We start from the raw sequence: 25,382 nt of genomic DNA on the forward strand, positions 1-25,382 counted from the left end.
TCCCCTCTGAGCCTCAGTTTAGTTCTTGGTACTTCTAATAAAGTCTGGTCCACAGACCTGAGGCGCCGGGCAGGTGTGTAGGGGCGGATGAGCTCAGAGAGGTAAGGTGGCGCGAGATTATTCAGAGATTTGAAAACAAATAAGAGGATCTTGAAAATAACTCTAAAATGAATGGGGAGCCAGTGAAGGGATGCCAGAGTAGGAGTTATGTGCTCCCTCTTACGAGTACCAGTCAAGAGGCGAGCAGCGGCATTCTGGACCAGCTGAAGGCGCTTAATAGAGGACTGGCTGACTCCAAAGTAAAGGGCATTGCAGTAATCGAGCCGGGATGTGACAAAGGCATGAATTACTGTCTCAAAGTGTTCATGTGAGAGGAGAGGTTTTATTTTGGCCAGCTGTCTAAGGTGAAAGAAGCTGGATTTAACAACGGCACCAATTTGCCGATCGAGTTTGAAATCACTGTCCAGTTTAAGGCCCAAGTTTGAGACTGTTGACTTAAGATAAGGAGACAGGGGGCCCAAGTCTACAGGATGGAATGTACAAGGGCCACTGGGACCAAACAATATCACCTCTGTCTTCTTTTCATTGAATCTCAACATATTTTGTGCCATCCAGGTTTTGATTTCTTCCAGACAGGATAGGAGTGGCCTTAATGAGAAGGCGTCTTTCTTGCTCAGTGGGACATAGATCTGGCAGTCATCTGCATAGCAGTGGAAGGGAATACCATGTTTCCTTAAGATGGAACCCAATGGGAGCAGATACAGCGAGAACAGCAGAGGCCCCAGAATTGAGCCCTGTGGAACACCACATGACAGGGGAGCAGTGCGTGACTCAGAGCAGCCAAGGCTGACACAGAAGGTTCTGTCAGCTAAATAGGACCTAAACCACTCAAGAGCACTGCCGCCAATGCCCACCAAGTGCTGCAAACGAGTCAGCAGAATACTGTGATCCACGGTATCAAATGCTGCAGTTAAGTCCAATACAACTAGACACACGTGGTCTCCAGAGTCATTTGCCAGGAGGATGTCATTAGAAATGCGTAACAGGGCTGACTCCGTGCTATGCATCGTCTTGAAACCTGACTGGAAGACCTCCAAGATTTTATGTTCATCCAAGAAAAATTTCAACTGCATGTGCACCACTTTTTCCAGAATTTTGGAAATGAAAGGCAGTTAGGAATGGGCCTGAAACTTGACAGCACATCTGGATCAAGACCAGGTTTCTTGATCAAGGGGTGGACCACAGCATGTTTAAACTGTTGGGGAACTACACCAGAAGAGAGGCTGCTGTTGATGATATCCAAGACTGATGCGCCAACACTCGGGAGAACCTCCTGAAAGAAGTGCGGGGGAAGAGAGTCGCAAGGGGAGCCAGATGGCTTCGTCTGGCGAACTACATCCTCCAAAAGCGCCAAGGACACAGTTTCAAAAGAATTTAGCACAGCTGAACATGGAACATGGACAGAGGGGTCAGATGCAGTATTTGAGACCGGAGTCCTAGCTGTAGAGACCTTATCAATGAAAAACTGAAGGAATCTGTTGCACATCTCGGGTGAAGAATCCGAGCAAGTAGGCAGAGGGGGTTTGAGTACAGAATCTATCGTTTTAAATAGTGCGCGTGGGTTGTGACGGTTAGCTTGAATAAGGTCCGACAGATATTCTCTTTTGGCCTCTTTTACTGTGAGCTGGTAGTTACGCCAGCAGTCTTTCCAAATTTGATAAGAGACATGCAATTTGTCATTCTTCCACTTGCGTTCGGCTTTGCGACACCCCTGCCTAGCTGCGCGGGTAATGTCGTTAAACCATGGCTCGGGTTTAGGTTTTGGGAGCACAGTTTTTGAAGGAGCCACCAAATCCAGGATGGCACGGCATGATGAGTTGAACCAAGAGGTGAGTTCCTCTGTGTTCGACGAGGGTACGCAAAGGTTATTAAAGGCATCAGAGAAACGACTAGCAGTGCGAGGGTTAAAAATTCGGCGTTTAAAACTAGGAGCGGCAGATTTCACAGCAGCATGCGATAAGACTACGTCAAATAAAACTGCCATGTGATCAGAAATCCCATTTTCAAGGACTTCCAGATTTGACACCGGTAGACCATAAGCAAGGACAAGGTCTAAAATATGACCTTGTTCATGTGTCGGGCTGCTCACATACTGCACGAAATTAAAAGAGTCGATAAGTCTTAAGTCTTAAGTCTGCCTTTGCTAGCATTTTTTCCGGACAGCACACATGGATATTAAAATCCCCCATTAGGAGGATATGATCATATCTCAGCCTGATTTCCGCAAGAAAGGTTGAAAAGTCGCTTAAAAAGTCTTTGTTGTATTTAGGAGGACGGTAAATGACAGCACAGAGCACCGGGAAAACACGACCGACTTCAAAGAAGGTTGCTTCAAAGCTGGTGGCTGATGTGGTGAATGTGCACCGTTTACATTTGAAATTGTTCTTAAAGATGCTCACTGTTCCTCCACCACGGCCTGATGTCCTCGGGGTATCGAGGAAACCACAGTCAGGTGGCAACAATTCACTCATCTAGTTTGGGGGTCACTGCCCCGAGTGCTCCGACCACCACAGGCACGACTGTCACCTTTACCTTCCAGGCTCTCTCCAGCTCCTCTCTGAGCCCTTGGTATTTCTCGAGTTTCTCGTGTTCCTTCTTTCTGATGTTTGCATCACTTGGGACCGCTACATCTACTACAATGGCTTTCCTCTGCCCTTTATCTATGATCACGATATCTGGTTGGTTCGCCATTACCATCTTGTCAGTCTGGATCTGGAAGTCCCACAGGATCTTCGCTCTGTCATTCTCCACCACCTTCGGAGGTGTTTCCCATTTTGACCTTGGGGTTTCCAGTCCATACTTCGCACAGATGTTTCGGTAGACTATGCCAGCCACCTGGTTATGGCGTTCCATGTAGGCTTTCCCTGCCAGCATCTTACACCCTGCAGTTATGTGTTGGATCGTCTCAGGTGCCTCTTTGCACAACCTACACCTTGGGTCTTGTCTGGTGTGGTATATCTGGGCCTCAATGGCTCTGGTGCTCAGGGCCTGCTCCTGAGCAGCCAGGATGGGTGCCTCTGTGCTGTCCTTCAGGCCAGCCCTCTCTAGCCACAGATAGGACTTCTTGAGATCAGCCACTTCAGTTATGGTCCGGTGGTACATCCCGTGTAGGCGCTTGACTTCCCATGATGGTCCCTCTTCCAGCGCCTCATCCTCTGTTCCCCATTGTCTGAGACCTTCTCTGAGTACGTCATCCGTTGGAGCCTTCTCCTTGATGTATTCATGGAGCTTGAATGTTTCATCCTGGACAGTGGCTCTCACACTCACTAGTCCCCGGCCTCCTTCCTTTCGCCTTGCGTACAGTCTCAGGGTGCTGGATTTGGGATGGAAACCTCCATGCTTGGTGAGGAGCTTTCGGGTCTTAACGTCCGTGGTCTTGGCCGTAGCCGCTTTCCTTGTTGCCAGTTCGAGGTTGCCATTGGCTTGTGCTATACCAAGGTACTTGTAGCTGTCCTCAATGTCTGCCATTGTTCCTTCAGGGAGTGAGACCCCTTCAGTGCGGACTACCTTTCCTCTCTTAGTCACCATCCGACTACATTTCTCAAGCCCAAATGACATCCCGATGTCGCTGCTGTAGATCCTGGTTGAGTGGATCAGGGAGTTTATGTCCCTTTCGCTCTTAGCATACAGCTTTATGTCATCCATGTTGAGGAGGTAACTGATTGACATTCCATGTCTTTGTCTGACTTTTCCTAGCCTCCTGTCGTAATTTCATCCTAAAAACAAACATGGAATTGGTTGGCTGGCCTCTCGATGCCATCGACAAAATTTTCTCGATGAGAAGAGCAGGCAGTGGGGAGCCTACTTGTCCATCGGGGACTTTTGCTGCTGGGTACACCCTAGATCCTTGGAGGAAGCGGAGAATGGTGTGCCTGTCAACACTGTCCGTTGAGGATGTGAATGACATCTACATTTTCGGCCTTCCGATAACAGGTATGCTGCTGTTTGGTGTTAGCAGTTTCCTGATCTATCGCAAAATTCAACCGACGGGAGCGGCTCGATTGGAAGTGAAGAGGCTGCCGGTCTAAGGATGGCATAGTGCTGAAGTCCAATACTCAGTCTCAGACTGTGCTCAACCACAAACTGTTGTGGTTTTGGAGCGTCTCTGCAAGATGGTCAAGAACTTGGAGAAACTGGAATCCGTGCTCAAATCTTGACTGAAATCACGGATTTGGCTGATCGACGCCACTAAAGAGACACAAGCCACGGACTCAAGGCTGTCTTAAATTCTTGGGCAGCTTGCTACCAAAACAACATCTGCGATCTCGACCTTCCCCTGATGAAAGTATGCACGGAAGCTAGTCCCCCACCATCACCCCCTCCTTCATACACTCCCTTGTTTCACCGTCTTCATTGTTTATGTCTTGTGACCTGTTGTAACTGTCATATGCTTGTGCAGGAGTTTTTTGCCTACCTCAAATTATCCTCAAAATGAGGGTAGTTCGAGCGTGTTTTTTTTTCTCCACCTCTCCCTCCCTTGTGGTTTCTTTCTGACTTCCGGGTTGAGTGAACGCTGGCGCGTTTTGGCTGCCGCTGTTCAACCCGTATTGTTTTGTGTATTTTGTTATTGTAAAGTGTCCTTGGGTGTCTTGAAAGGCGCTTATAAATAAAATGTATGATTATTATGATTAAATATTTTAATTGTTTGACAGCTCTTATATATATTTAAGATGTATAGGTTCGGTTAGTGTATAAATAACATCTGTCAGTAAACTCTCTGTCAGTGGCAAAAACACTGGATTCACGCTTCAAAGTGGTTGGATTTTGCAGGTAATGCTCAAACTACAGTGGAAAAGCTCATAAGGGATTTTGTTGCTGTTATGAGTTCCAGTGCCACACCACAAGTCATCTCTCTACCACCGGAAGTTTCCTGGCAAGGCCAGTGGAGGATGACTCAAGCTTCTGGGGTCCACTTGATCACCATGTTGATGCCGCAAATCAAGTTGGCAGTGCCACAGCGAATGCCACAGTGGAAATCCAGAGATACATATCTGCAAATGTGCTGTATAATGCTGACTTCTCTCATCCCAATTTTTCCTGTTTTCATAGGTATCTGAAAGAGCCACATCTGCCAAGAACAGGAGACGCTTTGAAGTAGTGGGCCACTCGCAGGACACTACCCACACTTGTGGATAGTGGCGTGAAAATAGTTGTCTTCCAGCTTCATCGGTGCCAAAGAAAAGAACCCGTGTGCAAAAGGTTGGCAAACGGTCGGATCACGTCTACAAGCCGTAAAGGTCCCATGCTCCGAGCAGACCAAGTGGAACTTATCCATCTTCATTCAACGTGATTATTGAAACACTCTTCTTGCTGGACTCCCTTCAAAAAAAGCATCAAACAGCTGTAGCTAATTCAAATTGCTGCAGCTCGGGTTCTGACCACAACAAAAAGATCAGAACATATTACTGCAATCCTAAAGGCTAAAATTCTGCTCCTGGTCTGTAAATCACTCAATGGTTTGAGCTCTGAATACCTTCAATGAATCGTGATTGAATTTCCAGTAATCCCTTGCGATAACACGGTTCATCTTTCATAGCCTCGCTGTTTCACAGAGCTTTTTTCGTGTTTTTGTTTGTTTGTTTGTTGGGCGACCCGGTAGTCCAATGGTTAGCATGTCGACTTCACAGTGCAGAGGTACCGGGTTCAATTCCTGTGTAGAGTTTGCATGTTCTCCCCAAGCCTGCGTGGGTTTTCTCCGGTTTCCTCCCACATTCCAAAAACATGCATGGCAGGCTGATTGAACACTCAAAATTGTCCCTAGGTGTGAGTGTGAGCATGGATGGTTGTTTGTCTCTGAGTGCCCTGCGATTGGCTGGTAACCGGTTCAGGGTGTCCCCTGCCTACTGCCCGAAGACAGCTGGGATAGGCTCCAGCACCCCCCGCTACACTCGTGAGGATTCAGCGGTTCAGAAAATGAATGAATGACTGTTTGTTTGTTTTACAGTGCATTGTGTTCTGCATCCTTATTTTCTGCTTGGCTCTCGACGAAGGCGGACGCTTTTTTGCTCTCCTCCTGTCCCCCTGCCTGCCCCCCCCCCCCCCCTTGCTCGCCACTCAGTCTATGTGCTGTCCATGTGCTGTCTTCCTAGCCTCCGCCGTATTTTCATCCTAAAAACAAACCTTGGGATTGGTTGGCTGGTCTCTTGATGCAATCGACAACATTTTCTCGACAAGAAGAGCAGGCAGTGGGGGGCCTGCTTGCCCCTCGGGACATTTGCTGCCAGGTATACCCTAGATCCTGGAGGAAGCGGAGCTTGGTGTGCCTGTCAATACTGTCCGTTGAGGAGGAGGAAGACATCTACACTATCGGCCTTCTGATAGCAGGTATGCTGCTGTTTGGTGTTCGCAGTTTCTTGATCTATCGCAAAATTCAACCGACGGGAGCGGCTTTATTGGAAGTAGAAGCTGCCGGTCTTTTTAGGATGGCACGGCGCGGATGTACAACACTCAGACTCAAGCGATGACTGAGGTCAACCGCAAATGGATGCGGATTTGGAGCGTCTCCATATGATGGTTATCAACTGGAGAAGTTGAATCCGCGCTTCGGAAAGTAACGGCGGATTTGGCTGATCGGCGCCAGTGAAGGTATACAGCCACAGACTCAAGGCCACCTCCTTTTTTTATTTCCCTGTGACGTGACCTGATCTGCTGTGCTCTAGATGGACTGGCAGCACGCCGGTCGGGCCACGTCGCACCCCCCCCACCCCCATCCATCCGCCCCCTCATTACATATTATGTCTTGTGACTTGCTGTAACTGTCATATGCTTGACGTGCAGGGATTTTTTTTTCTCCAAGACTTAAATTATCCTCAGAAGAGGATAGTTCGAGCATGTTTTTTTCCCCTCTCCTTCCCTAGTGTTTACTTTCTTAACTAAGATCTCGGGGCGCTGTACATACGGCGAGTACCGACAGGCCCTTCGCGCTGCATCCCATGTTCGTCATTGTTTTTCATGTTTCTTGTGCAGAGCGTGCCTGTTAAGTCCAAATTACCGCATGGGGATAAATAAAGTTTTCTGAATCTGAATTACTGACTGAGGGACTGTAGACTAATGTTAAGTCTCTGCGCCTCATCGCTGTACAGCTTGCCAAATTTTCTCCATGACAAAACCCACAAAACCCCTGAGTTTGAATGAGGTCCTTTAAACAATTTTAAATTATTTTTCTTTTAGTTATTTTTGAAAACTACTTTTTTTTTTTTACTTTACTTTGAAACGTTTATTTTTAAGTTTTCTGGCAATGTGCTAAAATGCTGCCAGTGTACATTCTGGTAATTTTTGTTAGCTACTTTTGTTTTTTCTGCTTTGCTTCTGAATATCATTAACATTTGTGTCTGTGAGTCCTTGTAGGAGTGTCTTTGCTTGTGTAAAGCACAATGAGTTGCCTTGTGGATGAAGAGTGCGATATAAATAAAGCTTTCTTTCCTTGCCTGAAGTGTATGCTCCGATACATACAACATACCCAGTGTATGTGCCTTTCCCCTCTTCGACTTCCACAAGTCCCATGTCTCTCAGTGCTTCCCAGTGTCTCTCCGAGGGGGTTCTGTGCTCCACCGGTCTCCTCCGGTTACCTCGCTTCTTTTTGCCCTCCACCTGCATGCCACTTGGCTGTCCATACTGGTCCACGAAGTGCTGCTGCTCATCATAGTACCTGTGGCGGGTTGATTGTCGAGTCTGGCAAGAGGGGGCAACACATAAGAGAGGCTCAAAAACTCAGAGGAAAAAAACCTTAACAACCAACTAAATGTTACAAGAAAAAAAAGACTCCACAATAACAGCATCTAATGCAACCCAGATACATATCTTGTTTCCCGGCAAAAGTGCAGATATGTTTCCTCATTCTTTCAGCTCATCTGCATCATCAGACAATATTTTGTTCTGCGTCATGCCAACTGGTGAGTCCACTATGAGAGCTTCGTAGATCACCAAGCAGCACCTTGACCGCCGTCAAGATCACCAAGCAACACCTTGACCGCCGCTTTAAACCGCAATAATCAGACAAAGTGTCCTTTGTTGTCTGTTTGCTAATTATTGTTTTATGAATTCATATTTATATATTTACTGTATGTCTTTATGTATCTTTATGCAGTTCAGTTTGCTGCACTTATTTTTAGCTCTGTGTGTTTCAATGCACTGCATGTTTGCACTGTGTTTGAGAGAGGAACGTAATTTCATCTGTGCTGTATGTTGCACACAGACAATTGACAATAAAGCTTGACTTGTCTTGAGAGGTGTGTAGATATATACTATATATATATATATATATATGTATATATATATATATATATACAGTATATACAGAATATATAAAAATCCTCGTCTCACCCCTCGGGTGGTATCCGTCCCCCCATTCAGCTCGGGTCCTCTCCCAGAGGCCAGGAAGCTTGAGGGTTCTGCGCAGTATCCTTGCTATTCCCAGCACTGCGCTTTTCTGGACTGAGATTCAGATTCAGATTCAGGAAACTTTATTCATCCCCATGGGGTAATTTGGACTTAACAGGCACGCTCTGCACAAGAAACATGAAAAACAATGACGAACATGGGATGCAGTGCGAAGGGCCTGTCGGTACTCGCCGTATGTACAGCGCCCCGAGATCTTAGTTGGGAAAAGTAAACACTAGGGAAGGAGGGGGGAAAAAAACCATGCTCGAACTATCCTCTTCTGAGGATAATTTAAGTCTAGGAGAAAAAAAAAATTACCCTGCACATCAAGCATATGACAGTTCCAACTAGTCACAAGACATAACATGTAATAAGATATCCTTTATTTGTCCCACACTGGGGAAATTTACAGTGGGGGGGCGGATGGATGGGAGGAGGGAGCGCGACGCGGCCCGACCCAAGTGCTCCCAGTCCATTCAGCGCACAGCAGATCAAGTCACATCACGAGGAAAAGCCAGGAGGAACGATGAAGGCGTTGATGATCAGGACAGGCCGCAGCTGCTTCGACAAGGTCTGCTCATGGAGACAGTCCCGGTTTATCAATCCGTGGCCGAGAAGGAGGGGGTGATGGTGGGGGCACGAGCTTCCATGCGTACTTTTCAGGGGAAAAGGTCCAGATAGCGTTGTTTTGTCTTGGGACGGCCGCCAACAATTTCAGGTGGCCTTGAGTCCGTGTCTGTATTCCTTCACTGGCGCCGATCAGCCAAATCCTCAATTCCTTTTCGAAGCGAGAATTCCAACTTCACCATGTTGTCGCCAATCGTACGGAGCCGCTCCAAAACCGCATCCATATTGCGGTTGAGCTCAGTCACCGCTTCAGTCTGAGTGTTGGACATTCGCGCTAGACCATCGAGAATGACCGGCAGCTTCTTCATTTCCAATAAAGCTGCTCCCGTCGGTTGAATTTTGCGATAGAACAGGAAACTGCTAACACCAAACAGCAGCATTCCTGTTATCAGAAGGCCGATAATGTAGATGTCTTCCACATCCTCAACGGTCAGTATTGACAGGCACACCATTCTCCACTTTCTCGATGGATCAAGGGTGTATCCGGCAGCAAATGTCCCCGAGGGGCAAATCGGCTCCCCACTGCCTGCTCTTTTCGTCGAAAACATTTTGTCGATTGCATCGAGAGACCAGCCAACCAATTCCATGGTTTGTTCTTAGGATGAAAATACGATAGGAGGCTCGGAAAGTTAGACACAGACAGCACGTAGACTGAGTGGCGAGCAAGGGGAGGGTGGGGAAGGACAGGAGCTGAGCAGAAAAGCATCCGCCTTCGTCGAGAGCCAAGCAGAAATCCGTCCGATGTAGTTCCCGGGATCTGTTGCAACCACTCATCTAGTTTGGGGGTCACTGCCCCGAGTGCTCCGATCACCACAGGCACTACTGTCACCTTTACATTTCAGGCTCTCTCCAGCTCTTCTCTGAGCCCTTGATATTTTTTTATTGATTTATTATTTATCAAGTTTCTCGTGTTCCTTCTTTCTGATGTTTCCATCACTTGGAACCGCTACATCCACAACAACGGCTTTCCTCTGCCCTTTATCTACGATCACGATATCTGGTTGGTTCGCCATTACCATCTTGTCAGTCTGGATCTGGAAGTCCCACAGGATCTTCGCTCTGTCATTCTCCACCACTTTCGGAGGTGTTTCCCATTTTGACCTTGGGGTTTCCAGTCCATACTCCGCACAGATGTTTCGGTAGACTATGCCAGCCACCTGGTTATGGCGTTCCATGTAGGCTTTCCCTGCCAGCATCTTACACCCTGCAGTTATGTGTTGGATCGTCTCAGGTGCTTCTTTGCACAACCTACACCTTGGGTCTTGTCTGGTGTGGTATATCTGGGCCTCAATGGCTCTGGTGCTCAGGGCCTGCTCCTGAGCAGCCAGGATGATTGCCTCTGTGCTGTCCTTCAGGCCAGCCCTCTCTCTGATAGGACTTCTTGATATCAGCCACTTCCGTTATGGTCTGGTAGTACATCCCGTGTAGGGGCTTGTCCTCCCATGATGGTCCCTCTTCCAGCACCTCATCCTCTGTTCCCCATTGTCTGAGCCATTCTCTGAGTACGTCATCCATTGGAGCCTTCTCCTTGATGTATTCATGGAGCTTGGATGTTTCATCCTGGACAGTGGCTCTCACACTCACTAGTCCCCGGCCTCCTTCCTTTCGGCTTGCGTACAGTCTCAGGGTGCTGGATTTGGGATGGAACCCTCCATGCATGGTTAGGAGCTTTCGGGTCTTAACGTCTGTGGTCTGAATCTCTTCCTTTGGCCACCTTATTATTCCTGCAGGGTATCTGATCACTGGCAGGGCATAGCTGTTTGTTGCCCGGGTTTTATTCTTGCCATTGAGCTGGCTTCTTAGGACTTGCCTGACTCGCTGGAGGTATTTGGCCGTAGCCGCTTTCCTTGTTGTCAGTTCGAGGTTGCCATTGGCTTGTGGTATACCGAGGTACTTGTAGCTGTCCTCAATGTCTGCTATTGTTCCTTCAGGGAGTCAGATCCCTTCAGTGTGGACTACCTTGCCTCTCGTAGTCACCATCCGACATTTCTCAAGCCCGAATGACATCCCGATGTCGCTGCTGTAGATCCTGGTTGTGTGGATCAGGGAGTCTATGTCCCTTTCGCTCTTAGCATACAGCTTTATGTCATCCATGTAGAGGAGGTGACTGATTGTAGCTCCATTTCTGAGGCGGTATCCATAGCCTGTCTTGGCAATTACTTGGCTTAGGCAGTTCAGTCCTATGCAGAACAGCAGTGGGGAGAGTGCATCACCTTGGTATATGCCACATTTGATGGACAGTTGGGTAAGTGGCTTGCCATTGGCTTCAAGTGTGATTTTCCACATCCTCATCGAGTTTGCAACGAAGGCTCTTAGGGTCCTGTTCACCTTATACAACTCCAAGCATTCAGTGATCCATGTATGTGGCATCGAGTCATAGGCTTTCTTGTAATCAATTCAGGCTGTGCTCAGGTTGTTATGTCGGGACCTGCAGTCTTGTGCGACTGTTCTGTCAACCAGGAGCTGATGTTTGGCTCCTCTGGTATAAGATAAGAAAAGATAAGAAAACCTTTATTAGTCTCGCAATGGAGAAATTGCCAATTCACAGCAGCAAAGTTATGAAAGGAAGAAGTAGAACAACAAAATATAGGAGCTGCTGAAAAGGCAGCCACTCTCGCGGCGCCATTTTGAAGTCAAAATAACACAACACAACACATAGGGCACAGTATCTCTACCAATGCCCTTCTGTGCTTCGCTCATGTATTGATCCACGTGTCCACTTATCTTAGCCGCAATGATGCCTGACATAAGCTTCCATATTGTGGAGAGACAGGTTATTGGCCGATAGTTGGATGGGACTGCACCCTTTGAGGGATCCTTCATGATCAAGATCGTTTGCCAGATGATCAGGATCGTTAGCCATCCTGGGTGAGTCCCATCCCTCAGCAGCGCGTTCATTTGTGCTGCTAGGCGCTCATGGAGTGCTGTGAGTTTCTTTAGCCAGTAGGTGTGGACCATGTCCAGGCCTGGTGCTGTCCAGTTCTTCATATCTGAGACTCTTTCCTGTATGTCTGCCACTGTTATGGTAACTGGGTTCTGTTCAGGGAGGTTGCTGTGCTCCTCTCTCAGGGTCACCAGCCATTGTGCACTGCTGTTATATGCAACCTCCTTTTCCCATATGCTTTTCCAGTACCTTTCAGTTTCCAGTCTTGGTGGGTCTGCTCTGCTGTTAGAACCCTGCCATTGAGCGTACACTTTCGCAGGTTGTGTTGCGAATAGCCTGTTTGTTCGTCAAGCCAACGTAGTCATTTTGATAGTAGGCCAATGTAGCTCACATAGATACATACAGCATGTGTTGCCTTCTTTCTCAGGCTTTTAATTTGTTGCAGCTCCAGACACATTTGGTTTTCTTTTTTTGAGTCCAATATGCAAAAAAGATTGCAGTAGGAGTGTCCAAAGTCCAACCACACCATCAACATGGACGAGGTGGCGCTCACTTTTCACATCCCGGTGAACCACACCATTGAGAAGATGGGGACTAGCATGGTAACAATCCGTTCAATGGAGCACGAGAAATCGGCTTCTACTGTTGTGCTTGGTTGCCATGGTAAAGGGCAGTTTCCAGCCAGAGTCACCGTTAAGGCCAATCAAAAGGGCTTCATGGACAAGAAGAAAATGAGAGAGTGACGTGTTCGTCAAGAGACCGGCTGTTTTTTATCTTCTTCCCCCACATCTCACTGACCCTATTGATCTGTAACTCCATGCGAGCCCATCTCACAGCCGCTGTGAAAAAAAAAAAAAAAACAAGTGCAGAAAACTTGCCATCATTCCGGGAGGCTTGACGAAGGAATGCCAACCGCCTGGGGGGGCGCGAGGCTCCGTCAAGGGGGGCGCGTTTGACCTCGGGGAACATGCTTTTTTATTTTTTTACTGTCCTAAAATAACGTGCAGTTGCACCTCCACTGTGTTAGGGGGCAGTGGCGCTCTCATTGGCAGAGTTTGCGCAGGGAGCATTCTCAGGGAAGAAATATGACGAGGCGTATGTAGCGCTTGGCTTCAATGTGACTGCAGTGGCAGACGAGGAAAGATTGATGTGCTTACTGTGTCTAAAAATGTTGGTAGCGGACAGCATGAAGCCAAATAAATGAAGGCATCACTTTAAGACATTACACCCCAATCACGCTGATAAGCTGCATGAGTTTTTTTCAGCGAAAACGTGCCGAATATTGCCAACAATCATGCCGCTTTGTGACTGCTACTTCAGTAAACTAAAATACAGGTCCCGGCTACACATTGAGCAGGAGCCGAGAGTTGCTGTGTCCTGCTTTAAACCTCGCTTCGAAAAGCTGTGCATTGCAAAACGTGCTCATTGTCGCCATCAATCCAGACATCATCTTTGATTTAAAAAAAAAAAAAAAAGCACAAATTCTTTTATATATTTTTGTTTTGCTGGTTAAAGTTTTTTTAATATTGTGCTCCTGAGATATTGTTGGTCATTCGTTTGAATTATTAGTTATTGTTTTATGTAATTTTATTTTTCAGTATCGTATGCTTTGACATGGTCAGTCAAAAAATATTTATTGTTAAATTAAGGATTTAATGTTATTTTTGAATTTCAGATGCACTTCAAATCTTTTCTGTTCCAGTTACTAAAGCTATTCTTTGTTGTAAGTTGGTCCATACACTTGGTCCATATTTTTTTTTTTTATTCTCTTATACGTTAATAAGGATACAGTGTTACGCAAAGGTGTACTTATAACAATTTTATCGACAAATGATACTATTTATAGTCGTGCGGGGGGGGGGGGTGAGATGTTTTCCTCTTCCTTGGGGGGGCATGACAGAAAATAATTGAGAACCACCGGCGTAAACAGAACGTTCAAAGTGAAGTTGCAAGGGGTGTGGGAGCGATAGATGACAGATGGCGAACATAACTTTAAGAAGACTGGGAGGCAGCGCCGGGTGAGTTACGCCACAATTTGTGAATGGATTGGCGACGCTTGGGCTAACAGGTCTGCTTGCAGTGTTGTTCAAGCTTTCGCAAAAGATAGCATCATTTCAGAGGTGCCGCGTGGCAACAAGACTGACTCTGACCATGCTGAGAGAGAACCTGGCGTGTTTGATGAACAACTTGCCCAGCTGTTGTTCAGATACAGAAAATGAGAACTTGGATGGGTTTGTGGATGAGGATTGATCCAAAAAATAATATGAGTGGCTTTTTAAATACTGCAATAAAGTAAAACAAAACTCAGTTTTGTTCCCACTGCCTTTTTAAACACGTTACTCTAGCAGATTTTTTAAGCTAGCGTGCATTTTACCATGCGAGCATCCAATAATACAATGCGCCGTGTTAAATACAAAATAGCACCTGTAACTGACATTACGCCTTTTAATATGGTGCATCGTATGTTCATAAAAATATAGTACTTGAATGACACTGTATTTTGTTTTATTGAGTCAGCAACGTTGAAATTAAGTGACTGGACTGTAACCTTTGAGATTAAACGAGTTCACGCAGTAGAAACATGTCAACTTTGTCTTCTCTTTCTATTGATCCACAGAGGTTAGGCAGTGCTTCTTAGCCTGTGTAATCCTAGCTGCCGGTCCAGATTACCCTTGGATCTGGTGCCGGTAATTAGACGAATGATAGATTTCATGAAAGGCTCAATTGACATTTTGTTCAGGAATATGTAACGTGTATAAATATCTGATTTAACAGATTCAACACATTTACAAATATGAAAAATTGGGGCTGGCAACACTTTCACAGCCACATTTTGTTTCATAAGTCTCTGCGATGCTTCTGTTTCCACAGAGACAACTGCAGTCAACACACAAAAAAGATGAGACGGGATGTAGGTCAGCAGCACTTGTTCACCCCGCCTGCCTCTTTATGCTCACTATGCAATGCCTCAGGCACACACGAGCACAGTCATGCGGCGATGCATGTTGATGGTAACACTTGAATCATGGTAATTGATTCAAGTGTCGCTACATCCTCGCTTTGGCTTTCACTCATTTGTTTCCACTTTGCTCTCAAATATACTGCCCTCTCATTTGCCATTTTTTCATTATATAAGCACACTTCTGTATATTGCATATCCATGCATCTAGTTTCTATCCATCCATCCATCCATCCATCCATCCATCATCCGAGCAGTTTATCCTCACGAGGGTCACGGGTGTGCTCTGGAGCCTATCCCAGCTGTCATTGTGCAGTCGGCGAGGTACGCCCTGAAATGATTGCCAGCCAATGCAGGCATCTATCTCTTGTTTGTCCTCATTGGGATTGCAGGCAAGCCGGAGCCTATTGAGCTAACTGCAGCGAGGCAGAGTACACCCTGGACTGGTTGCCATCTGGTGGCAATATATAGATTGGCACATTGACACCTGTGGACAACTAACTTTTGTCTTGATATGTGTGGAAGTTCGAGTACGTGGAGAGTGAAGATATCACCTATGTTATATGTTTAGCTTAAAACTTTGTATCATAGACAGGTCGACCTTGACTATTAGGTCTCTGTCCTGAACATCCGCTACTTAAAACAAAGAATGTAGTGTGAAGCTGGGCTCCTATTTCCCCTTGAGTGATTAACAGCCCCCCAAGTGTTTTCTTTTGCGTCTCCCACCTTGGGAAAGTCCCTGAAGGCTGTCAAGTGCCTTCGAAGAGGAACCCTAATCTCAAGATTTGTGGACCAACAGATATGGTCTGTACTTTGTCAAAATGCCAAAATCGAACTTTGCTTGACTTTCTTTGTTTCCGATTTTTACATAAGGGGAAGGACTGCCCGCCCCTAAATTAATATAATTAACATACTATGCCTATATGTACGTGTGACTGTAGTTGCTCGGGGCTTCCTGATGAAATCTGAGACTCACAGGAGCCCGAATCGATTCGTGTTGTGCCCTGAACGTTCAGTAAAACATCTTGCAAGAACTTCTCCATTTCCAGCCTCTGACTTTTGCACATCAACTCAGCCCGAATCAAACGAACACGCGGAGGACCTGGGGAAGTGGAGAACGGTCAAGGGATCCCGCCGTGTCGACAACAACACACTTCCCCCTGTTTGATCATCCTCCAACAATTGGTGACCCCGACGTGATTCGAGCTGATTGTCGGTCAACAGGCAGAATTTCGGCGCGCCATAATTGATAAGGTAAGGGGACATTTATCCTCTCGATTGATTTTCTGCCCTGTTGACTGATATGATGTGATGATTCACGTTTGATTTGAGACCAAATTAGTTTGGGGCTGGTAATTGAGAAACCCAGTTTAAACGTATTACTAGGTGTATTTCGCTCTAATTCTGAGTTCTAGAAATAATAATTCCTCGTTTTACGGTTTAAACCGGTTTAAACGTATTACTGGGTGTACTCCGCTTGAATTATCGAGTTATAGGAGTAATAATTCCTCGTTTTGCGGCTTAAACCAAAGGCCTAAAATAACCGGTAAAGAAGAGAAGTACAAGAGAATAAGAGAATAAGAGAAATACAAGTGAATAAGGAAAAAGGGAAAGGAAAAAAAAACTCGTCTTCAGGGAGGTTGTCTCGTTCTGTTAAGAATCCTAGAGACTAGAATTCCTCGAGGAAGACGAGTTGATTTTAAGACAAATACAAGTGAAGTACAAGAGAATAAGGAAAAAGGGAAAGGAAAAACTCGTCTTCAGGGAGGTTGTCTCGTTCTGTTAAGAATCCTAGAGACTAGAATTCCTCGAGGAAGACGAGTTGATTTTAAGACTGATCTTATTTTAGGCGGGGTTGTTTCGTTCTGTCAAGAATTTTAGAAACAGGAATTCCTCAAATTTAATAAGATCATAAAGAGAATACAGGAGAATTCACTTGTAAAGAGGTTCGCGAATAAAGAGGTTCGCGAATAAAGAGGTTCGCGAATAAAGAGGTTCGCGAATACAGAGGTTCGCGAATAAAGAGGTTCGTGAGTCAGAAGTTTGTGGACAACGAAGTTCACGGATATTAAATACTGCAGTTCGCGAATAAAAGGGGTTCCCGGGAAAAAGAATAAAGGGAGTCACACATTTCAATTTACAGCATAAGGTAGGGCGAGATTGATAGGGAAAGAATTGACCTCAATTTGTGTGACGTTAAATAAATAAATAAGGCCGCTAATAAAATAAAAAGAGGAGGGGAGAAGAGGAGTTTGTAATCTGTGTGTCGTGTCTTAGTTTGTAATCTGTGTGTCGTGTCCTTGTTTGTAATTTGTTTTGTGTTGTTAAAGTATAAAGATGGATGGGGAATTCGATAGGGAGTTGGAGTGGTTCGATACCCGTGTTATTCCAAACCATGGCCGTAGTGTGCTGCTGAGTGATCAAGTGAGAAGTGCATGTAGTGTGTGTGTGGGCGCTTTGCCAGAGAAAAGTAGGGAAGAAAAAAGGGATGAACTGAGAGAGTGGGTGAGAGAATGTTGTGACAAGGGCTGGTTCCCGCCGATGTCTTCGGCTGCGTGCTTGGTGACTCTGATGAAAGAAGTAGAAAAAGCATGTTTGAATAAAAAGGAAAAATTGGAGGAAGATGTGAAAAGAACAAACAAGTTGTCTCCGAGAGGCAGGAAGGTGAGAGGAAGTCTAAAGAAAGTTGAAAAATGGACAAAAAATGCCAGACTGTTGGCAATGGGCTATGCTGTAAAACAGTCAAGAAAAGAATCTCAGACAGAAAGTGTGGGAGTCAAGCAGCTGCCCTCTGCGCCGCCATCCTATTGTGAGTCTGCCGTGGGGCGACAAAGTGTGCCTATTAACCCTTTCACCGACTCACCTTACGCAAACGTAAAACAAATGCTTAAAGATACATCTGTACCAGTTTGTCCTATCTTGTCAGTTTATGGAGGCAGCCTACAAGTGGACTGGGATGGAGTTGGCGCTGCGGGTCGACCACCTTCTGATCCGACCAGACAGACAGCTGCGGACTCGCTGGCTGCAGGAGTCACTGCTTCAATCGACATGATACAAAAAGAATTTGACGAACTAATGAAATACAGGCGTGAGCCGCGACAATTGCTAGACAGAGCTATAAAATTTAAAAGTTTGTTGACAAGACATCAGGAAGTGCCGAGGAATGTTAGTGACGAGCTACTCGCACTCTTAAAAGACGCAGAGGAGAAAGCACACAGACAAGAAGAGGAAGAGATGAGACGCAGCCGTGAGGCTCGAGATGTTATTTTTGAAGAGAGACAGAAGGAGATAGAGGAGGGGGAACGACGGAAGGATATGGCGACTGTGAATACACACCTATACATGTCCCAGCTGCAGAAGGAGATGACTGACATGAAAAGCGAGTTACAGAGCCTTAAAGATACACATCCAGACTCACCACTGAGTACATCGCGACACACTGAAATCGACACCTCAGTACATGCAGATGCTTCACAGAGCCCGCAAGGCATGTACACTCGTTCTATGGGAGGGATTGCTTTCCAAGCTCCCATGATATCCAAGGTGGACCCTGTGTCGGGATGTCAAGCAATGTATTATAAACCATTCACCCCCTCTGACCTCAGTCTGATGTTGCAGAAACTTCCTCCCATGCAGAATGGTGGAGAGAGCTGGCTGAAAGCCGTCCAGCGCGCCACGACAGGTCAAATTCTCACAGCAGGTGACGTAAGAGCATTGATGACGCAATCGTGCCCGCTGTCTCAGTTAGAGACTCTTTTGAAACAATCGGGACTTACAGACATTATGGACAACATCGCACTTACTAGCACACAGTTTATGAAAATACTGACAGCATTAGATGCTTTGTTCCCCATACCCGAGGTCGTTATCTCTGACTTGATGTTTGCTCCAAAGTCAGATGAGGATGCAGCAGTATTTATTGATCGCGCTCAAGTCGATTTTGTGCTAAAAACAGGTCATCAACCCACTGACTCCTCTCTTTATTCCCAAGTATTTCGGGCGGCTGTGCTAAAAGGGGTTCCCAAATCCGTAGTCCAGTCCATGGAATCAAACCCTGATCTCCCTGGCGCTGACCACGCTCGCTGGCTGTCTCACCTGAAGCACCATCTACGGAGACATAGTAAAGATAACGAAACAAAAAATGAAAAGCGAAAGAACGTTGAATCCCAATTTACTATTATGCAGCTCCAAAGCTTGCAGAAAAAGGAGGAGCCCGTGACTCCACCAGCTGCTAACACCTCATCACCTTCTGTCTTTTCTGAGTGCATGATGTATCAGTCGGGACCATTCAAGGGTCGGAGAGCGCCCCCTGGTGACCAAGGACAATGTTTTAACTGTGGCAAAATGGACCACTGGGCACGTGACTGCCGAGCCAGACCACAAGGACAAAGATGGGGGGGGCAGAGGCAGAGGACAACAAAGGAGCTACGACAGAGGAGGCTACGCACAGTCACGTGGCAGGGGAGACTACAACCAACAATCCTATAATGAGCCACCACAACAGACTGTCATGCCACCTCTGCAACCTGGCCCTCCTCAACCACCAAACCAACAATACCTGCCACCGACTGCCGGTCAATATTCGCAATGATGGGGCCCTGGATCCACTAGCCGCGGTCTGCAGGAACCGATGATCAACTTGACGGTAGGAGGAACTTCTCTACCTTTCATGGTCGACACTGGAGCGCGACATTCCACCGTCATGACCTTACCACCAGAAAGTTCCCTTACTACCGGCGGCATCTCATTAGTTGGATTCAAGGGAGAGGAAACCACCCTGCACATGACTACCCCTGTCCGCACTCAATGTTACTCACAAACGTTGATGCACTCTTTTGTCTTTGCACCAAATTGTCCAGTGAACCTGTTGGGTCGTGATCTCCTCATCAAGACGGCCCCGATCATAAAATGCAGCCCTGATGGACTCACTTTGGAGTTCCCTGATGGGAACTCCTGCCACTGCTCTACTCAATCTGTCTACACGGACGCTCAACTATTACAGCTATTCGAGGGACAAGTTACCTCACCTGCAATTGCCTGTGCCACAGCTGACATCTACTGGGCGAGAGTGGACACAGATTCAACTGATTGGAGGAAGGCGGAGAGTTTCTGGACGAAATGGTCGCCTTGGGTTCGCAGCCTTCGCACTTATGACATGGTGTCGGACTGCATGCATTGCACACTCTACTATGACAGAAAAAGTGATGAAGTGTACAGTGAAGCATTTAAGGAAGTTGAGGGAAACACGTGGCAATTGAACATGGGCGATTTGTTTGTAGGAAAGCCAGGAGTAGCCTTTTCGGTTTCTCTAACAGACGAACAACAAAAATGGTACATGATGGCAGATCCGTCCGACCCGTATATGCCACCCTGCCATCCACATGTCTCGCTGATGGTTTCTCCACAACACACAGCCAAGGATCTTGGTCCATTCGTGAGGGAGTGTACAACGGCGACTGATTGGTATGAAACAATACACGAAAACTTGTTGTATTCCAAATCTCTCGATGCCTACTGGATCCAATCTGATGCATTTTATCCCTTTTCAGTTCTTGAACATAATCTTTTGGACAGGCATCATGGCAGAGAAATGACCGATAGTGATCTCGCTGCATCCATGCTCGAACAACTTCCACAGCACTTGTGGGCCACCGACTCAACAGACGTGGGACGATGCAACGTCACTCCAGTCATTTTTCAAATAAAACCCCAGCCGATTTATATTCCACAGTATCCAACTAAAGAATCAGGGCGTCTCGGTATAACAGACACAATAAATGGGTTGCTGGAAGCGGGTGTTCTATGCAAAATTCCGCGTTCGCGATATAACACTCCCATCCTACCCGTAGAGAAAAAGAATACCGGAAAATACCGCATGGTTCACGATCTACGCGCCATCAATGCTGCTGTCTTGACACCTACCTTGCCTGTTCCCAACCCGCATTCTACCTTATCTCAACTTGCACCATCCCACACTCATTTCACTTGTATAGACTTGGCGAATGCTTTCTTTTGCATCCCGCTTGATGACTCCATGATGGAGTATTTCGCATTCACATGGAATGGTGAGTGCTATTCGTACAACCGACTGCCACAAGGCTTTGTTCTCTCTCCAGGCCTGTTCAATGCCTATTTGAAGCAACTTTTGGCGCCACTAATTCTCCCAGCCGGAGTACTATTGATCCAATATGTTGATGACATTCTGCTGGCTGCTCCTTCTGAAACTGTGTGTGTTGAAGCCACACGATCTCTGCTTGCTCACTTGGCAACGATTGGCTTGAAGTGCTCGAAGAGCAAACTTCAGATCGCACGCCCTCGAGTTTCATTCCTTGGGCGGCTCATTTCGAGACACGGGACAGGCATGTCACCTTCACACAAGGATGACATCTTGCACCATCCCAAACCCACCAATGTCAAGCAAATGCTTGCCTTCCTGGGACTTTGTAATTATTCTCGACACCATGTTCCAGACTTCATTGAACTCACACGTCCTTTGCGCGCCATGGTTAATGACCAAGGCATGCAAAACTTAACTCACTCTCTTACCTGGACTTCTGATGCAGACCAATCGTTTATCAGCTTGAAACAGTTTCTTTCCTCTGCGGCCTCGTTGGCCATTCCAGACTACACCAAAATGTTCTTTCTTGATGTGTCTGAAAAATCAAGCAGTGTGTCTGCTGTGCTTTTTCAGAAAGGGGGAGTTGGTGAACGATACACTTGCTTGTATGCATCCACTCCACTTGACATATATGAACAACGACATCCTTTATGTGCGGCTTTTGCCTCAGCTCTTGCTCGGCTCGTTCAGAAAACATCGCACATAGTTTTACATCATCCACTTACTATCCGCACATCACACAGCATTGTACAATACGTCACAAGCCAGGCATTCACCATGACAGGAGGGAGACAAAGAAAAATCGAGACAATACTAACCCAACCCCACATCTTGTTTACGCACAAAGGCGTCAACATGGCGGAAGGAATGATGGAAGGAAAACCACACTGCTGCACACAGCGGATAGTGGACGAAAACACGCTCAGAGAAGAACTGTATGAGACACCATTGAATAATCCAGACATGATACTGTTTACAGATGGCTGTTGCTTCAAAGGAGAAAAAGGACTCCAGTCAGGATTCGCTGTGACACGAATGACGGATGACGACTTCACGACGGTAGTAGCAAAAAGACTAACAGGTCCCCAATCAGCACAGAGAGCTGAACTGATTGCGGTTCAAACAGCTTTAATGCTAGCCCAGGGAAAAACTGCCAACATTTACACTGACTCAGCATATGTGCACGTGGTAATACACACGGCTCTGGCTGAGTGGCAACGAAATGATTTTGTGACTGCTGTAGGAACGCCAATTAAGCATCATCAAGACATTCTAGCATTGCGAGATGCCTTAATGCTGCCCAAAGCAGTGGCCATCATTAAATGCAAAGGACATTCCAAACGCTCAGACTTTGTAGCAAAAGGAAATAATTCGGCTGATAAGGCGGCGAAAGAGGCAGCAGGCTATCATCTTCCCACATTGCAACTAATGATCAGTGAGAATGAATTAACCGATAGGGAAGAGGTGAATGAGGATACGGTCAAGTTGTGGCAAGAGCAAGCCAGTCCAGAAGAAAAGAGTGTGTGGAAGTCGAAAGGGGGTGCAAAGAGTGATAATGGAATATGGAAAAAGGATGGGAGATGCATCCCACCACAAAAACAGTTGAAACAGTTGATAAGTGAAGCCCATGGAGTGTGCCATGTAGGCGTGGATGAAACACTGAGACGACTCCACACCTGGTGGCACCCTTTCATGAGAACGATTGTAAAAAGTGAACTACAGGACTGTAGTGTTTGTAGCAGGTACAACAGCATGCCTACGACGAAGCCACCACAGGGCACTCACGATCCGGACGTGACTGCTCCTGGTCAAGTGGTTTCGATGGATTTCACTGACATGATCAAACCAGTGTCAGGATACAGGTATTTGTTGGTAATTGTGGATTCTTTTTCAGGATGGCCAGAAGCCTATCCATGCAAAACGGAAACAGCGAACGTTGTGGCTAAACACTTGATCAATCATTACATTCCGACTCATGGGTTCCCAAAGAAAATCAGGTCCGATAACGGAACTCATTTCAAAAACAAACATCTACAAGAAGTAGAGAGGGCCCTGGGTTTAAAACACTCTTTTGGTTCAGTGTACCACCCACAGTCCCAAGGTCAAGTTGAAAGAATGAACAGGAACATCAAAGAAAAATTAGCAAAAGCATTAGCATCGTCTAAGCTAAATTGGGTACAGGCTCTCCCAATTGCCTTAATGAATGTAAGGATGTCACTAAATTCAGCCAAAGGGTGGACACCATTTGAATGTCATACCAACAGACCGTTTCCGGCACCAACAGCTCCACTGGAGGAATCGCAGGTGGAGGGACCGCCTGGGCTGCGACAGCTGACCTTTACGTTCTCCAGCCTGACCGAAAAACAGGCCGATGCTCCACCGCTAATGAATGTTTGTGAACTTGTGTGGTTAAAGGTTCTGAAAAGGAAGTGGTCGGAACCCAGGTGGACGGGTCCATACAAGGTGACGGAGAGGACTTCATCTGCGGTTCGCCTGCAAGGAAAGGGAGACACGTGGTTCCACTTGACGTCTACCAGACCAGCTCGAGGCCCCACAGGGATCAGCTTCCATCACATCAACAGCCAGGGAGACCAGCCTGGGACGACTACAACGCCTGACGACTTCGAAACAACGCTCGACGAATCCCGGACAGAGCCAGACGACTCCAAATTGAACCCGGCAACAGACAACGCAGGAGCAACTTCCACCCAGGAAAACTGCAATCCAACAGCAGCTGAGCTCACATCTTGAAAAAAAAAAAAAAAAAACCACACACAGCATTCCCAGCGACTCACCCTGAATTCAAGTGGTCTGCCCTAAAATTGTCATCACACTCAAAGTATCCACCGACGATGATCGCCAAGTATTTGATCGGTTTGTTGCTTGTGCAACTCGCATCCACCAGGCGAGAAACTCCCCTCTCGTCGAACGAACGCTGCCCCACTCCCGAAGCTATCACTTATACCACCGTGGGATACGGAGGAAGACTCTCCTCCTCAGCCTCCACCAGAGAGGGCATCTGCTTGCATATGATAGGAAACAACCAAATAACTTTTGAATTTGACGCATGCACAATGTTTTCATGATCACCGCCATTTTTGCATGCTGGAATTACACATTAGTGTTTTTGACGTTTACGTTATTATTATCACATTTCATATCGTTTTGAATTTATCTCACCAATGTATTTGCTGTTGAAACATCACCTTTACATAATGTTTTCAGATGCATTTAAGGGTTTCGGACTCTTACGAGTCCGAGAGAGGGAAAGCTTTTTCAAACAAGTTTTCGGACTCTTTCGAGTCCGAGAGAGGGATTGAAGATATCACCTATGTTATATGTTTAGCTTAAAACTTTGTATCATAGACAGGTCGACCTTGACTATTAGGTCTCTGTCCTGAACATCCGCTACTTAAAACAAAGAATGTAGTGTGAAGCTGGGCTCCTATTTCCCCTTGAGTGATTAACAGCCCCCCAAGTGTTTTCTTTTGCGTCTCCCACCTTGGGAAAGTCCCTGAAGGCTGTCAAGTGCCTTCGAAGAGGAACCCTAATCTCAAGATTTGTGGACCAACAGATATGGTCTGTACTTTGTCAAAATGCCAAAATCGAACTTTGCTTGACTTTCTTTGTTTCCGATTTTTACATAAGGGGAAGGACTGCCCGCCCCTAAATTAATATAATTAACATACTATGCCTATATGTACGTGTGACTGTAGTTGCTCGGGGCTTCCTGATGAAATCTGAGACTCACAGGAGCCCGAATCGATTCGTGTTGTGCCCTGAACGTTCAGTAAAACATCTTGCAAGAACTTCTCCATTTCCAGCCTCTGACTTTTGCACATCAACTCAGCCCGAATCAAACGAACACGCGGAGGACCTGGGGAAGTGGAGAACGGTCAAGGGATCCCGCCGTGTCGACAACAACACACTTCCCCCTGTTTGATCATCCTCCAACAAGAGATAAGCCAAGTAAGCATGGGAAGAACACGTAAACTCCACACAGGAAGGCCAAACTCAGATTCAAAGGTCGAACGTCAGATTGAGATCCAGTTTACTAAAAGAACACATCTCACCTCATCTCACTGTAGCATCTCATTATATTTATGTGACGTCACCACCAGAAGGTAACCAGTGTTGGCAGAGAAGAAAAGTCTGATGACAACTACAGAACAGAAAGTGTAACTTATCACGCAGGTCCATCCTGGCTGCTCAGTTCTATATGGTGAAAGTTGATGATGACATTAAAATAATTGAATGAAGTCCTCTTCATCTTTATGTGAAGAGACTCACCTCCCAGTCAGGCATGTAGTCAGAGAGGAAGTCTTTCTCTCTGTTTTGTTACACATATTTCATGG

General features: G+C 46.4%; 1 protein-coding gene, 1 long non-coding RNA gene and 1 pseudogene across 2 annotated transcripts in view; 2 read left to right on the forward strand and 1 right to left on the reverse strand.

The window, feature by feature from the left end:
- Positions 1 to 25,382, reverse strand: part of LOC147211491 (uncharacterized) — a 59,649-nt gene that overhangs the window by 20,322 nt on the left and 13,945 nt on the right. The window contains exon 2 of the mRNA XM_086127671.1: positions 7,520 to 7,731. Coding sequence (XP_085983797.1) covers positions 7,520 to 7,731 — 212 coding nt within the window. The remainder of the gene's footprint in view (positions 1 to 7,519; positions 7,732 to 25,382) is intronic.
- Positions 15,455 to 24,836, forward strand: LOC147211492 (uncharacterized). Its single transcript, XR_015102695.1, has 2 exons — positions 15,455 to 16,163; positions 23,443 to 24,836. It is a non-coding gene; the product is annotated as an uncharacterized LOC147211492 (long non-coding RNA).
- Positions 18,144 to 19,700, forward strand: LOC147211493 (uncharacterized; annotated as a pseudogene).

Source organism: Hippocampus guttulatus, chromosome 1 (assembly GCF_054856545.1).
Source record: "Hippocampus guttulatus isolate MCC_2025c chromosome 1, RoL_Hgut_1.0, whole genome shotgun sequence".
Taxonomy (NCBI): domain Eukaryota; kingdom Metazoa; phylum Chordata; class Actinopteri; order Syngnathiformes; family Syngnathidae; genus Hippocampus; species Hippocampus guttulatus.